The following is a 12604-nucleotide window of genomic DNA, read 5'->3' as shown; positions in this document are numbered from 1 at the left end:
TAAGCAGAAAACCTCTGGAAAGAAAAATGAATTTTGGGGGCCCTGTCTAGATACTGAGGATACAAGGATTAGAGCTGTGGAACTGCAGCAGGCACAGATCCAGTGAACACTCTAGGCTGTCAACTGGAAAACCCCTGGATGACTATGTAGGGGAGAAAGTGAGGGTAAGAGGTAAGATCTTAAGAAAACTGTAATCTAGCCTTAATTAAGTCAGCTCAGGCCCTGATTGGATTATGGTGATCAATCCCCATTCTGCCTAGTAGAGGAAAGGATGGACTCTTTGTGTAAGAGGTTCTCACTATCCAGAGCCTCTACTACAAATGTCCAGTATTCAATCAAAAATTATCAGGCATACCAACAGAGTGGACCAAATGATCAGAAACCAAAGAGATCCACAAAAAATCTAAATCATGGAGTTAATCAGACAAGAACTTTTAAATAACTGATTGAGGGGCCGGCGCAGTTGTTAAGTTCGCACATTTCACTTTGGTGGCCTGGGGTTTGCTGGTTTGGATCCCAGGTGCGGACATGGCACCACTTGGCAAGCCATGCTGTGGTAGGCGTCCCACATATAAAGTAGAGGAAGATGGGCATGGATGTTAGCTCAGGGCCAGTCTTCCACAGCAAAAAGAGGGGGATTGGAGGCAGATGTTAGCTCAGGGCTAATCTTCCTCCAAAATAAATAAATAACTGATTGATTAGTTCAAGAAAAACATGGAGAAAACAAAAGAAGTTCCCCATGGAATTAGAATCTATTAAAAATAACTGAATGGATATTCTAGGACTGAAAAATACAAGAAGTGAAATTAAGAACTCAATAGATGGGTTTAGCAGCAGTAGAGATAAGTGAATTGGAAGACAGATCAATAGGAAATACCTAGTCTGAAGCACAAGGGGGAAAAAAGGATGAGAGACACAGAAAACAGAGTAGGAGACATGAAACACAGTGAAAAGTTCTAACATCCAGATTATTGGAGTCCCAGAAAGAGAGGAGAGACAGAAAATAGGACAGAAACAATACTTGAATAATTCATCTGAGAAATTTCCAAAACTGATCAGAGACATCAACCCATAAATTCAAGAAGCTCTGTAAACTCCAAGCTGGAAAATAAACCCATACTAGGTACATCATAGTGAAACTAGAGAAAACCAAAACAAAGAAAAATCCTAAAAAGCAGACAGCAGGGAGGGGGTGGGGGGGAATACTTTTAAAGGAGCAACAAAAAGACAAGATAGCTGAATTTTCAACAGAAATGGTATAAGCCAGAAAATAATGGAATTACATCTTAAAATGTTTAAAAACTCCTAGATGCATTTAATAGAAAAGAGAATTAGTAAACTAGAAGACAGCTGGAAAAATTACCCAAAAATATAGTATATAAAAAATATGAAAACCAGGTTTAGAGATGAGAATAGTATGATATCTTTTCACTTACATTTAATCAGAGTTCCAGAAGGTACACAGAAAATACTGAAAGTGATTTAATAACTTTCCAAAACTGATTAAAGATACTGTACAGATTCAAGAAGCCCAAAAGAATGTGGAATAGGAAGGGAAAAAACATTTAGCATGCCAGTAATTTTTCTGTTATTTCTCAGCTCTAAGCTCATCCTTCTATACTCTGCTATTATACTGGAGTTGTAACTCTGTAAACTGCTATATTTTCGAGATTCCCTTACCAGCTGGTTTCCTGTTAGGTTCTGCCAATGGAAGGCACTAGAGGGCGATAGATGGCAGGAGATAGGCAGCAGTTGCCCTAGACCTGGTGACTTTTTTCATAAGAGACAGTTTTATATAGTAAGCCACGGAGATTTAGGGATTATTTTATTACGTTAGCATAAGCCTATCCTATCCTAATAAAATATGCAGAAACTATTTTTTTAAGTAGACCTTTGCACCTCATACCATATACAAAAATAAAACCCGAGTGTATTAAAGACATAAATGTAAAAGACAAGACTAGGATGCTTTTAGAGAAGAATATAGGAAACACTTTCATGATCTTGGAGTATAGAAGAATTTCTTAAGACATAAAAAGCATAGATCAAAAAGGAAAAAGCTTGATAAATTTGAGACAAAAATTAAGAACTGTTCATCAAAAGACAGAACTAAGTGAAAAACTAGAAAAAAGATATGGTAAAACATAACCAACAAAAACCTTGTGTCCATAATATATTAAAAATTCATATGAATCAGTAAGAAAAAGACTTGAATAGACACTTAAAGAAGAAACCTAAAGACTAATAACCATACAAAAAGGTGTTCAATATCATTAATAATCATGTTAAAATAGATAATACTGTACATGTAACGAGCTAGCTAAAATGCGAAAGTATGACAGTACCAGATACTGGAGAAGGTTGGGATGACAAGAACTCTCATTTAATCCTGGTGGGAGGGTGCATAAGCACTCTGGAGTAAATTATGTACATGGTAATGTTGAAGACTCACCTTCTAAGACTCAGCATTTTCACTTCTAGATATATATTCTACAGAAATGTGTGTTTATGTGTACCACAAATCATATATAAAAATGAAAATGGTAGCATTATTCATAATACACAAAGACTGAAACCAACTCAAATGTCTATCAACAGTAATATTGGCTATATTATGGTATTGTCCTACAATATACAGTAACAAAACTGAATGAACTATACAAATTAAAACAAATTACAGCTAAACAACAAGATGGATGAATCTTAAAAACAACTGTTGAATGAAAGAAGCTAAACACGCCCAAGAATATACTTTGATTCCATTTACAAAAGTTCAAAATCAGGGAAAACAAAGTAACTACTTACTTAGGGATGTTGACACAGACAGTAAAACTATAAAGAAAAGCAAAGGAATGACTACTTCAAATCACTAGACAACGGTTACCACCAAGGTCCTGGGGGCAGGGCAGGAGATATGACCCAGGAGGGGCTCACAAGGGACTCCTGAGCTGTGGATTCGAAAATGACCTCTTCTCTAACCTGGACAGTGGTGACATGGGTGCTCATGCTCACCTTCATATTCTTTAAATTATACATCTATGTATCACGAACAATTCTCTGTATATATCTCAAATTCCAAAATAAGAAATTTCAAATTATAACAGCATTACAATCATGAAAATAGATGATTTCTATGCTCTCTGGGAGGCAAGGAAAGACTATTTCCCTCACTTGCCAAAAAGGACACTGAAGCTTGGAGAGACATTAAGTGTTGAAACCAGATCTAGAACCCAAGGTCAGGGTTTTGCCACTAAGATATTCATTACCCATATTTTGCCTGCACAGAGGAGATGCAGAGGAAACGGTGAACTTGGTAAAAAGCTCCCCCATCTTAAAAAATACTCCAAATAAGGCTCTTTAAGGCTTCTGGCAGGGACATTTTATTTTTTGGTTAAAGCCACATTAATAAAAATGCCATAAAAACAAACATGTAAACAAGGTATCAGAACTTTGGTTCATTGAAATATCTCACATCTAAAGCATCTGAGGTACAAAGGCACCTGGCTAGGTGCTAGACAGCCTGACACTGCTGCAGCCGCTCGGACCCTACCCTTGCGGCCAGAGATGGCTCAGGCTGACCAGAGAGGCTGGGACCCAGGTCACCCAGGACCCTCCCAAGTCTGCTCTCTCTGCCTGACAAACATTCACTCTTCCAAAGACCCGCCTGAGGGGCTGGAAGATACAAAGGTGTCTGTCACGTTGAACTTGAAGACAACAAGGGATGTGGGGCCAGGAAGAGGAAGGGCAGAAAAGGATGTCAGTCAACTTCTGTTGATCCACATGGCCTCAAGAACTCCTGTCCTCGTTCATGGAACCACTTATTGGAGACTGCAAACAGACAGAAAGTATGTTACAATCCTGTTCGTTAATTCAGCAGCCAAAATTAATGACTTCTTCATGATGAAGTTGCACTGGGCCCTGGGAATCAGACACAGATAAGACAGTTGCAGGCCTCAAGTTGCTCATGAGCTGGTGCGGAAGACATACATATAAACAGATAATTGTACAAAAATATGCCAGTGACACAAGATACATGTGTATAGGGTGCCATGGAAACAGAGCTAAAGGGCATCTAACCACATGGGGGAATAGGAGACCCTAGGGCTGGGACATGAAGCTGAATAGCAGTTATCCAGAGAGGAAGATGGACAGACCATGATGGTTCTTATACCGAGGGAGTCCAGGAAGTAGGAACAGGTTGAAAAAGACATCAAGGCATGAACCACCCTGGAGTGTGTCAAGTACACCAAGCAGCTTGATGTGATGGGTAGGAACTGAGAGGGAGGGGATGAGGAAGCCTGTCAAACTGCGGAGAGCCTGGACGTTAACCTCAGGAGCTATGGCCTGCAGATCCAATTTGTGTGCTGTGGGTAGCAGAGTGGCAGAGCTGATGCTAGCACTGTTTCTCACCTAAAGCTGTGTCTCAAATGCACATGAACCATGATTTTCTTGCTTAAAAATAGACTCATAATGATAAAACAAATTTATTCTAATGAACTACTGTAGTAGAGCTTTTAAAATATAATCTAACTTAAAGTAATACATGTACTTAATTGAAAAAGTCAAATTGTCTACAAAGCTTATAATGATAAACAGCAATCTCCTACCTACCCCTTCCCACTGCAAATCCCCACTTCCAGAGGACCTTCAACTCCTTTAGTTTTTCTTCTGATATTCAACGACCTATTTCTAAATAACATGCTTATAGTGCTATTTCTTGACTTTTGATTTTGGAATTCTTTTATACTACTTCTAAAACATATTTTTCCCTATCTTTCCAATAGAGTTAAATCACAAGTTTTAGTTAAATTAATATTCAGTGCTTACAGTATTATGTCACATACATGTTGCTCACACCTAAGCCACCTAGTAGAGTATACTGACATTTCTTGTACAACTTTTTCTTTTCCCCTAGGTCAGCAATTGTCTCACTTTCTTTTTCATTTGCTTAACATTCTGTGAACCTATCAGAAACCTATCCCCAAAACTCTCCAGGGAGGCTATAAACTCATCTTTTTGCAATCACTTCCAGTCACATTCTGATTCAAGCCTCTCCGTGGCTTGCCACAGCTGCTTCCAGAACAAAGCTCAAGCTTCAGCCTCCGTGGTTTGGTCCTAACCTCGAGCCTCATCTCTTGGCCCCTGTGCCACAGGCCTTCCCTCATCCAAGTGACAAAGGCAGCCAGTCCTCACACTGTGATGCTGGTTTTAGCCTGTGCCTTGTTTCATATGGGCCTTGCTTGCCTGGGACACTCTTTCCCCTCTCTGATTCCAGTTCCCCCACTGCTCCCTCAGAACCCTTGCCAGAGTCCCGTCCTCTGGGGAGCCATCCTGGACCTACAATGCTTGTGCAGCTATTCTTCCTTGGGGCTGTCTCTCTCTGGGCATCTCTGAGAGTGTTGCCAACCAGCTGTCTTGGCACATACCAGCTGAGTGGACAGCTACATGGCTGGATGGGACTACTAGTTAAAAGGAAAAAAAGAAAAAACAAAAATACCTCAAAAAAGAAGACAGCCTTAGCTTTGTGAAAATTTGGCAGCAGTTGTCTCCCAGCTCAGAGTCTAAGGCTGGCCACAAAAGCCAACACGTTAAGCCACACCTTAAGCCACTCACCCCACTTGCAGCCCACAAGCACGGGGCAGGCAGCATGTCTCGTTCGGTAGTCACCTTCCCCACTCCGCAGTAGGTTGTACCAGAATACAGCTGTGCCCTGGGAAAAAGAGATGACCTATAAGACGACATCCTTAGACTGGGCTTGAGAATCTGACCCTAAGCACCACAGAGCCCTCCCTGAGCAGAGATACCCTCACTTTCCATGTACAGGACTTTTCTATGGACAGGGCTCTGGGACTCTAGTGATAGAGAAGTTCCCCAGAAAGCACCTACCCTTCATGGTGGGGCGGATATTTGGAAACTCACCTGCCTCTGAAGGGACTTCCCTCCCCATCCCATCTCCCCATATGGAAGCTGAGGCCACAAAGTCAGTTCAGGTAGGAAGGGACTAAGGCCCCTCACAGTGACAGTCAAGCAGGTCAGGGAATGGGACTGGGGAACATGGACAAGGTCTGAGCCTTGCTTCAACCTCTGACCCACAAGAACCAGAACTTACCTTCTTTGGCCAAATTGCAGCCCCCAGATCAGGAAAGACAGTGGCACCACCAGCTTCTACATCACTCATCTGGGAATACAAGGCATAGAGTTTGGCCCTTTTACTCAAGGCCCTCAGAGCAACTGAGCCAAAAAGGACATGACAAGATACACAGACCACTCTCCTCTGAGCATGAACAGCACTGCTTGGAGGCTCTGCTGTACGGCCAGCCCTTGAGCTAAGAAAGGCTTTTCTCAGGCCCTGCCCCTCCCTAAACTCTGCTTAATTTGTGTGGCTCATCAGGACAGTCTCCATGACGGGTGCTCAAGAGCTGTAGGCCTGCAGAAGACCCACATCCTGGCTGCCCTCACATAGGAACAATCTTGAGTCTGTAGTCAGTAAATGCCTGATCAACCCCTACCCGTGTATTCCCATTCAGCCTGGGCCCTGCCTAAGCCACTGTGCACTGTGAGCTTCCCTGACTGGGAGCTCCCTGCTGCTTCCAATAGCATCTGTGGCCCCCACTGTGGGCTCTGTTTCTCTGATTCTAGTCACTTTTTGTTCTAGTCAGACGCTCACTTTTCCAGAACAGCCACCTTCCCTAGGGCTAGTTGGGTGGGCAGGTAGGGTAGTGTCTCTCCAGAAACCCTGCTTTCTCCCACAGTGAGACCTCAAACTAAATGGAACATAAGTTCCATGGTAGTGAGGCTGCACTCATGCCCACAGAGTGGGCATGCCTCAATCCATGCCCAAAGCACCACTTCCCCTCTCATCTGGCTCTTTTACTTCAAGTTTTTTGCCTATAATGTAATAAAATTGGAGCTAAAAAATATTTCCACAGGACACATACCAGACAGACTGAAGGCACTCAACAGACATAGGATAAATGAATAAGATAAAAACCCCTAATGGCTTCCCACAGCCCTGGGGATCAAATTCAGGCTCTTTTCTAGAACCCAATGGCCCTGTCAGTCTCACCTCTAGCCACTCTCGACTCATGCACTGACTCTGAGCCACACTAGCCTTTTTCTATTTTTCCAATATCCCAAACTCCTTCCCTGTTCCAGGTCTCTGCACATTCTCTCCTTTGCCAGAAACCATGTTCCACCAATAATTTCCACTCAACCTTCAAGTCTCAACTAACAAGCTACTTCCCAAGGGAGGCCTTTTCTGAACCCCAACCCTGAGCTTCAAAGCACTTGCCACCACGGTAACTAAATAATTACTTCTCCTGTGTTTAAAGTCTCTCATATTAGATCATAAGCCCCACAAGAGAGATCACACATGTCCTGCTCACCAGCATGTTCATGGCAGTCCCTAACACATAATGACCACACAATAAAAACTTAAATGAGGGGCCGGCCCTGCGGCCAAGTGGTTAAGTTTGGCATGCTCCACTCTGGTGGCCTGGGTTCGTGGGTTCAGATCCCAGGTGCAGACCTACACCACTCATCAGCCATGCTGTGGTGGTGACCCACATATAAAATAGAGGAAGACTGGCACAGATGTTAGCTCAGGGCTAATGTTCCTCACCAAAAAATAAGTAAATGAGACACCAAAGGGAAAAACAGACAACGGCTTCTATCTCTGTTACTTGACAGCTTCTATGCCTCTTTAGAGCTGGCACTCTCAGCAGAGGGGACAGGAAACTATTCCTTGTGTGAGCGGTAAACTCAACAGCCTGTGGCTGGAACACAGGCAGCAAGTGAGAGGCAGGCCACTGAGCTCTGGGGAAACAAAGGCAGCTTTCATCTAAGAGCATCTCAAGGCTACCTCCTCACTCTGCTGCCAAGGAGGGAACCCTCCAGGGAATCATCCCAAAAGTCCACAGTAACAGTGGGCCCATCAAAAAGGAGCCAGGGATGTGAAAGTCATGGGAGTGGTAAGGAGCACACAAATGTGAGCAAAAGCCAACTCTCTACTTCAGCCAAGAAGGGTGCAGAGGGCCAGAAGGGCCCAGCCACTGAGAAACAGGTGGTACTATCACCCTGACAGGAGTGCATATAAAACAGCACTCTGGACCCAGGCTCCCCTTAAGGCCCATATGATGCACAAATCATACTCACGTAGTTTAAGAATGTGGCCACACGATTCCCCGTCCCTAAACGCTTGAAAGCATCTTGCTCATGTTTCTATAAAATTAAGTGAGAGTGAACAGGTGGGCCTGGACCCGATACTTACATAGTTAAGAAACGTTGCTACCCTATTCCCCTCCGTTTTGAGGCCGCTGTCAAAAGGTCGCTGCAACAAACAACAACTTTCACCCAAGTTTGCAACTGCCTTTACCCACCACCCACAGGACTGGGACCAAAAGGTTTAGAAGAAGGTAACAAGTGCATGTTCCACACGTCAGCCTGGACCATGGGGCAAAGACTGCAAAGGAAACCCTGGCTGGGGCACAAGGGAAGGAGGGCAGGAACAGCTTTCACAAAGACCTAGTGAGGTCCTTTGCTTTAGAGTTGGGGCAAAGAATAACAGGGTTGGGGCAGGAGGAACACTCCCCACATCAAAGGGGAAACAGCCAGGTTGCACTGGGCTCCACAGGCCCCATGGTTCCAAATTTGGGCTTCTCCAGTAACAAAGAGTTGGCCCTGATGAGGCAGGGGGCCTGATGTGCAGGCTGAAGTGCTTCTACAAGCTCTAGCCTTCTCAAACCACCTGGAGGAGGGCCCTTTGAAAACATCCATGATTCAGGCCTTACCCTAGAGAAGTCAAAGTGTGGCTCATATTGTCCTCCCATTCCATAATTAGCAACCTGGTGGGAAATAACAATGTTGGACCTTGTCAGCAGCATGAACAGTCTTGAAGCAGCCCATCTTCTCAGAGATACCATCTCCCCAGGACAACCAGAACAACCTGAACACCCAAGAACAGCTTCTCCAAGGTGGAGGGTAACAATGCCCTGCCACCACAGGCAGAGCACATGCTGCAAACATGTCGACAGCTGTGTCCAAGGGTAAGGTTGTAGCACAAACATGGTTTCCCAAACAGAACAAGATGGGCAACGTGCAGATGATCGCCACTGTGAAGAAGCTCGAGTCCTTCAGAGACACACAGAAGGCAGCAGAGGGAGCCCTTCTTGAGGCAGGCCCTGGCCTGGGCCCTGTTTGTTTGGGAGATAATGAAATGGCAGTCCAGAGGAAAGCCAACAACAAACTCAAGATTGGGGTTTTTTTGTTTTGTTTTGTTTTTTAATGCTAGTCTGGGAGTTACTCAGTGCCTGGCACAGCTCCTGTCACCTTCGCCACCCTGCCCCAGGAGCTGTCCCTGGTCAGGCTGAGTGGGGCAAACATATCCCACCCCATCTCTCAGTGGTCAGCTGAATGGAGTACTTCTGCGTCCAAGGGAAGCAGAAGGACACAAGTGGCTGGCTGCAGGGAAGCCAAGAACCGCTGTTCTCCCTCAGCACCCCCAGCAGGAGCCTCAGCTTCAGCAACTACCAGGCATCATGAATTGGACTAGAAACTGTAAATGCCTTTGTGAACAGTTTATCAGCACAATGTAAGTCCTAAAACACAATGACTATTTTAGCTTCAGTAGATAGAATGAGAGACAAGGTTCAAGATGAAGTGCAAAATCTGATATGGAAGCTGATGGATCAAGTGGTACCACCAATGTCCATCTGGAAACACTTGGCTACTGTGTCTTACTGAAAACCTAAAAACCTTTGAGGTTCAGCTATTGGTGCTCAGAAAGTTGGTGTTTTTTTGTACATCGTTTTTGGTGATTCCAACAGTCAGCTGAAAGGGGCTGCAAAATTGGTAATAATGAAGACCTATAGACATGAGGGAGAGAAAGTGGATTTTCTCCACTTGCCAAGAGAGGAGATCCTTCTGTTGAAGAAAAACACAATATTTATCAAATGTGATGAAGTGCAGAATTTGGGCAGCATGATTTTCAGTGTCCACAAAAATAAAAATTTTGATATGAAGAATCAGTGGATGAAAATATGCTGTAATTCACTGCTTCAGCCTTCAAGATTCCCACATCAAAAACACCTGGAAATCCTGTCAACAGTGCAAGGAGGCCTGGTCTAGCAGGTGGCCCTAAGGCTGGAGGTCCATCTAAGGAAGGAAGTGCTAGAGCACTTGAAGAAGTGATATTACAAAATACTTTTTCTTTGGATCCACTCTAGTCAAGAACTTGAAGAAAATTTTAAACGTGACTGTGATTAGAGCCAATGCACTCAGGAAAATTCAATCACTGCTTGTTGCTGGAGCTACACAGTATGACTGCATTTTCCAACACTCCCATTGCTAGATGGAGTGCTTAAACTTTCAGATCTCAGGTAGTGAAAGATGCCGCATTGCTATAGCTAGCTCATCTTTCAACAGTTTTGGGAATCACATTTGATCATGGTACTGATCCTACTGTACCTACGCTATTTAATACTGTCCCAAAATAGTGCAAGTGTCATGGGAACTTCTGGATGTGCAGCAATCAGATTCACCATCTGGACAAACTCCAGGCCCCAGATTTGTACCTTTAATAACAAGCAACTGTACATCAAAACTGATTCCTGTGAGGAGGTATTCATTTGCATCTTCAGATTTGTTGTTACAAAAGTAGAAGGGTCAGTCATTTGAAAGACATGGGTATTTATGATGCTTGAGGTCATAGTGAAGGCAAAAAAAAAAAAACCGTTAGAAATTACTTTTCTGGTGAGGCTGAGACATCAAGTCAGCAGTGTCTTCAATCTTAGAAAATTCTGGCAGTGTAGCATCTCTTCCTCTAAAAGACAAGCCCTCATCCAATTCGCAAGAAAGACTCAACTGCCCTTTTTCTTCCAAATGATCTATAGCAAACATATAAACTACAGCCAAAAGAGTGTCAACAGGTAGCGAAAAAGCAGTTCTTTTCCAGAAGCCTGTAACATTCCCATAAGGACCCTGGGGTGAAGGCTATTGCTGGTGCCTGGGCATTTATCAGACTGTAAGCAGTCCATGTGGAATGAACACTTAGAGACAGGTGCCGAAACCCAGGCTTCTGTCTCCCAGAGCATGTAGGATCAAAGCTTTCAACACTGCTGGTTGGCAAAGGAAATGCCAAGACAGTTCCTAGAGGAAGAAAGCGAACAAAAATGGTGTCTCAGCCCCCTGGCAGCTGTGGTCTGGGTGTTCCAGAAGAGCCCTTACTATAAGAGCCCCTCCACTGAGAGTTCTGGCATTCAGATCCCTGCCATCAATGAGCAACAATATGATGAGAGGCCAGACAAGATGAAGCCAGACAAGGGTTGTGGCAGAGAAGCTAGTCTAAACAGGAAGCTGCTGTCTCCTGGGGTTGCATGTGAGATAGGGTACAGAGGGTGAAGCCAGGAAGCCAGCTGGGAGAGCAACAGGGGCATAGGTCCTGTCCACTCTTCTCAGCCCCTTGGTCCAGGGTATGGAATCAGCCAATCAAACAGACTGTATGAGCCAATCAAGCAGACTGTCATCCTTAATCAGGGCCATGAGAGTCCTAACACTGGTTCTGATGCACAGGAAGCTGTGGCAGATATCTTAATAACAACAAAAAACCTGCTGCAGGAAGATATGAATCACAACAATGCCAACAGGGATGCACCTAGTGCATGGAGAGCCTCTACTGCTCTTGAAATGGTGGTGTTCTCACAATGAGAAGGAAGTGAGAAATATGGCAGAAGTCTTCTCTCAATGTGCTTGTTTGCAGAACTTGCTTAAAAATTAGACAACACTAAGTTGAGCTGAACTGAAAAGATTATATGAAATTTCTAAGACTATTTGTAAGGTAATCAGCATATTTTTTAAAACTCTGGGAGATTTCACACAAATCCATAAAGATGACCTTCAAAATTGATTTTCTGATTACTGACACAGTTATGGGGAAAACAAAAAATAGTGATTTGCTTGGGTATGTCCAGGCAAAAGTTCAGAGACTCTTTTCCAAATGATCTTCAGTTCACTGTTCTCATGAGATCTATGGTTGATCAGACGCAAATGCCAAGCTTAATGGTGAAGGGTGCAATCCTTAAATACATAGAAACTACGGCCAGACAGATCCAAGGGACTCTAGAAAAATGCCAGTGAAACTTCTTTGGCAGTGTCTCAGGTCATCACTTTACAAGAGAATCCAGAAGTTCTAATGTTCAGAAAAGAGCACAGCCAGTGTTGATTTGAACTCAAAAAACCAGATGACACATTATTAGGAGCTTTACCCGAAACTTTCCAGCATGGTGCCGCCATGTGTCTTCACAATCACCTTTCAAAGAAAACCAGGAAGCCAGGGTTCCACAGGAAGTAATTCAAAAAGAACACTCCACCTTCACCAGCTGAAACCCAGGCTTCTGTCTCCCAGACCAGAGGTCGCAGCCTCTCACTTCTACCAATGTATCACAGAACACTTTATCTCCAAGTGCATTTGACTACGTCTCAGACCCATGACCACTGAAGATATTTACAGGTCTCTTGGAGGTATCCCTAGAACAACTCAGGATTTCAGGTTCTGTAATCAAGAAGACATGAATGGGCCTGCCATGCCACCACTGATCCCTAGCGCTGC

The 12604-nt window shown here is 43.9% G+C and overlaps 1 protein-coding gene and 2 pseudogenes across 40 annotated transcripts in view; 2 read left to right on the top strand and 1 right to left on the bottom strand.

Moving 5' to 3' along the window:
- Positions 1-3356: 3356 nt before the first annotated feature.
- Positions 3357-12604, bottom strand: part of P4HA2 (prolyl 4-hydroxylase subunit alpha 2) — a 33382-nt gene continuing 24134 nt past the window's right edge. For 22 of the 40 annotated variants that reach the window (XM_070517426.1, XM_070517417.1, XM_044780413.2 and 19 more), the window contains 5 exons: positions 8790-8843; positions 8155-8220; positions 6110-6178; positions 5614-5710; positions 3357-3828 (listed from right to left, as the gene is read on the bottom strand). In XM_070517426.1, coding sequence (XP_070373527.1) covers positions 3758-3828; positions 5614-5710; positions 6110-6178; positions 8155-8220; positions 8790-8843 — 357 coding nt within the window. In that variant the 3' untranslated portion in view covers positions 3357-3757. Of the gene's footprint in view, positions 3829-5613; positions 5711-6109; positions 6179-8154; positions 8221-8269; positions 8330-8789; positions 8844-12604 lie in introns of all 40 variants that reach the window. The other 18 variants (XM_070517424.1, XM_070517441.1, XM_070517435.1 and 15 more) reach the window with 1 other exon arrangement.
- LOC123290097 (CLIP-associating protein 2 pseudogene) lies at positions 8850-11917 on the top strand (annotated as a pseudogene).
- On the top strand, positions 11720-12493 carry LOC139046287 (CLIP-associating protein 2-like; annotated as a pseudogene).

The sequence above is a fragment of the Equus asinus genome, chromosome 9 (assembly GCF_041296235.1).
Source record: "Equus asinus isolate D_3611 breed Donkey chromosome 9, EquAss-T2T_v2, whole genome shotgun sequence".
Taxonomy (NCBI): Eukaryota; Metazoa; Chordata; class Mammalia; order Perissodactyla; family Equidae; genus Equus; species Equus asinus.
This window is presented reverse-complemented; position numbering and strand designations above follow the sequence as displayed.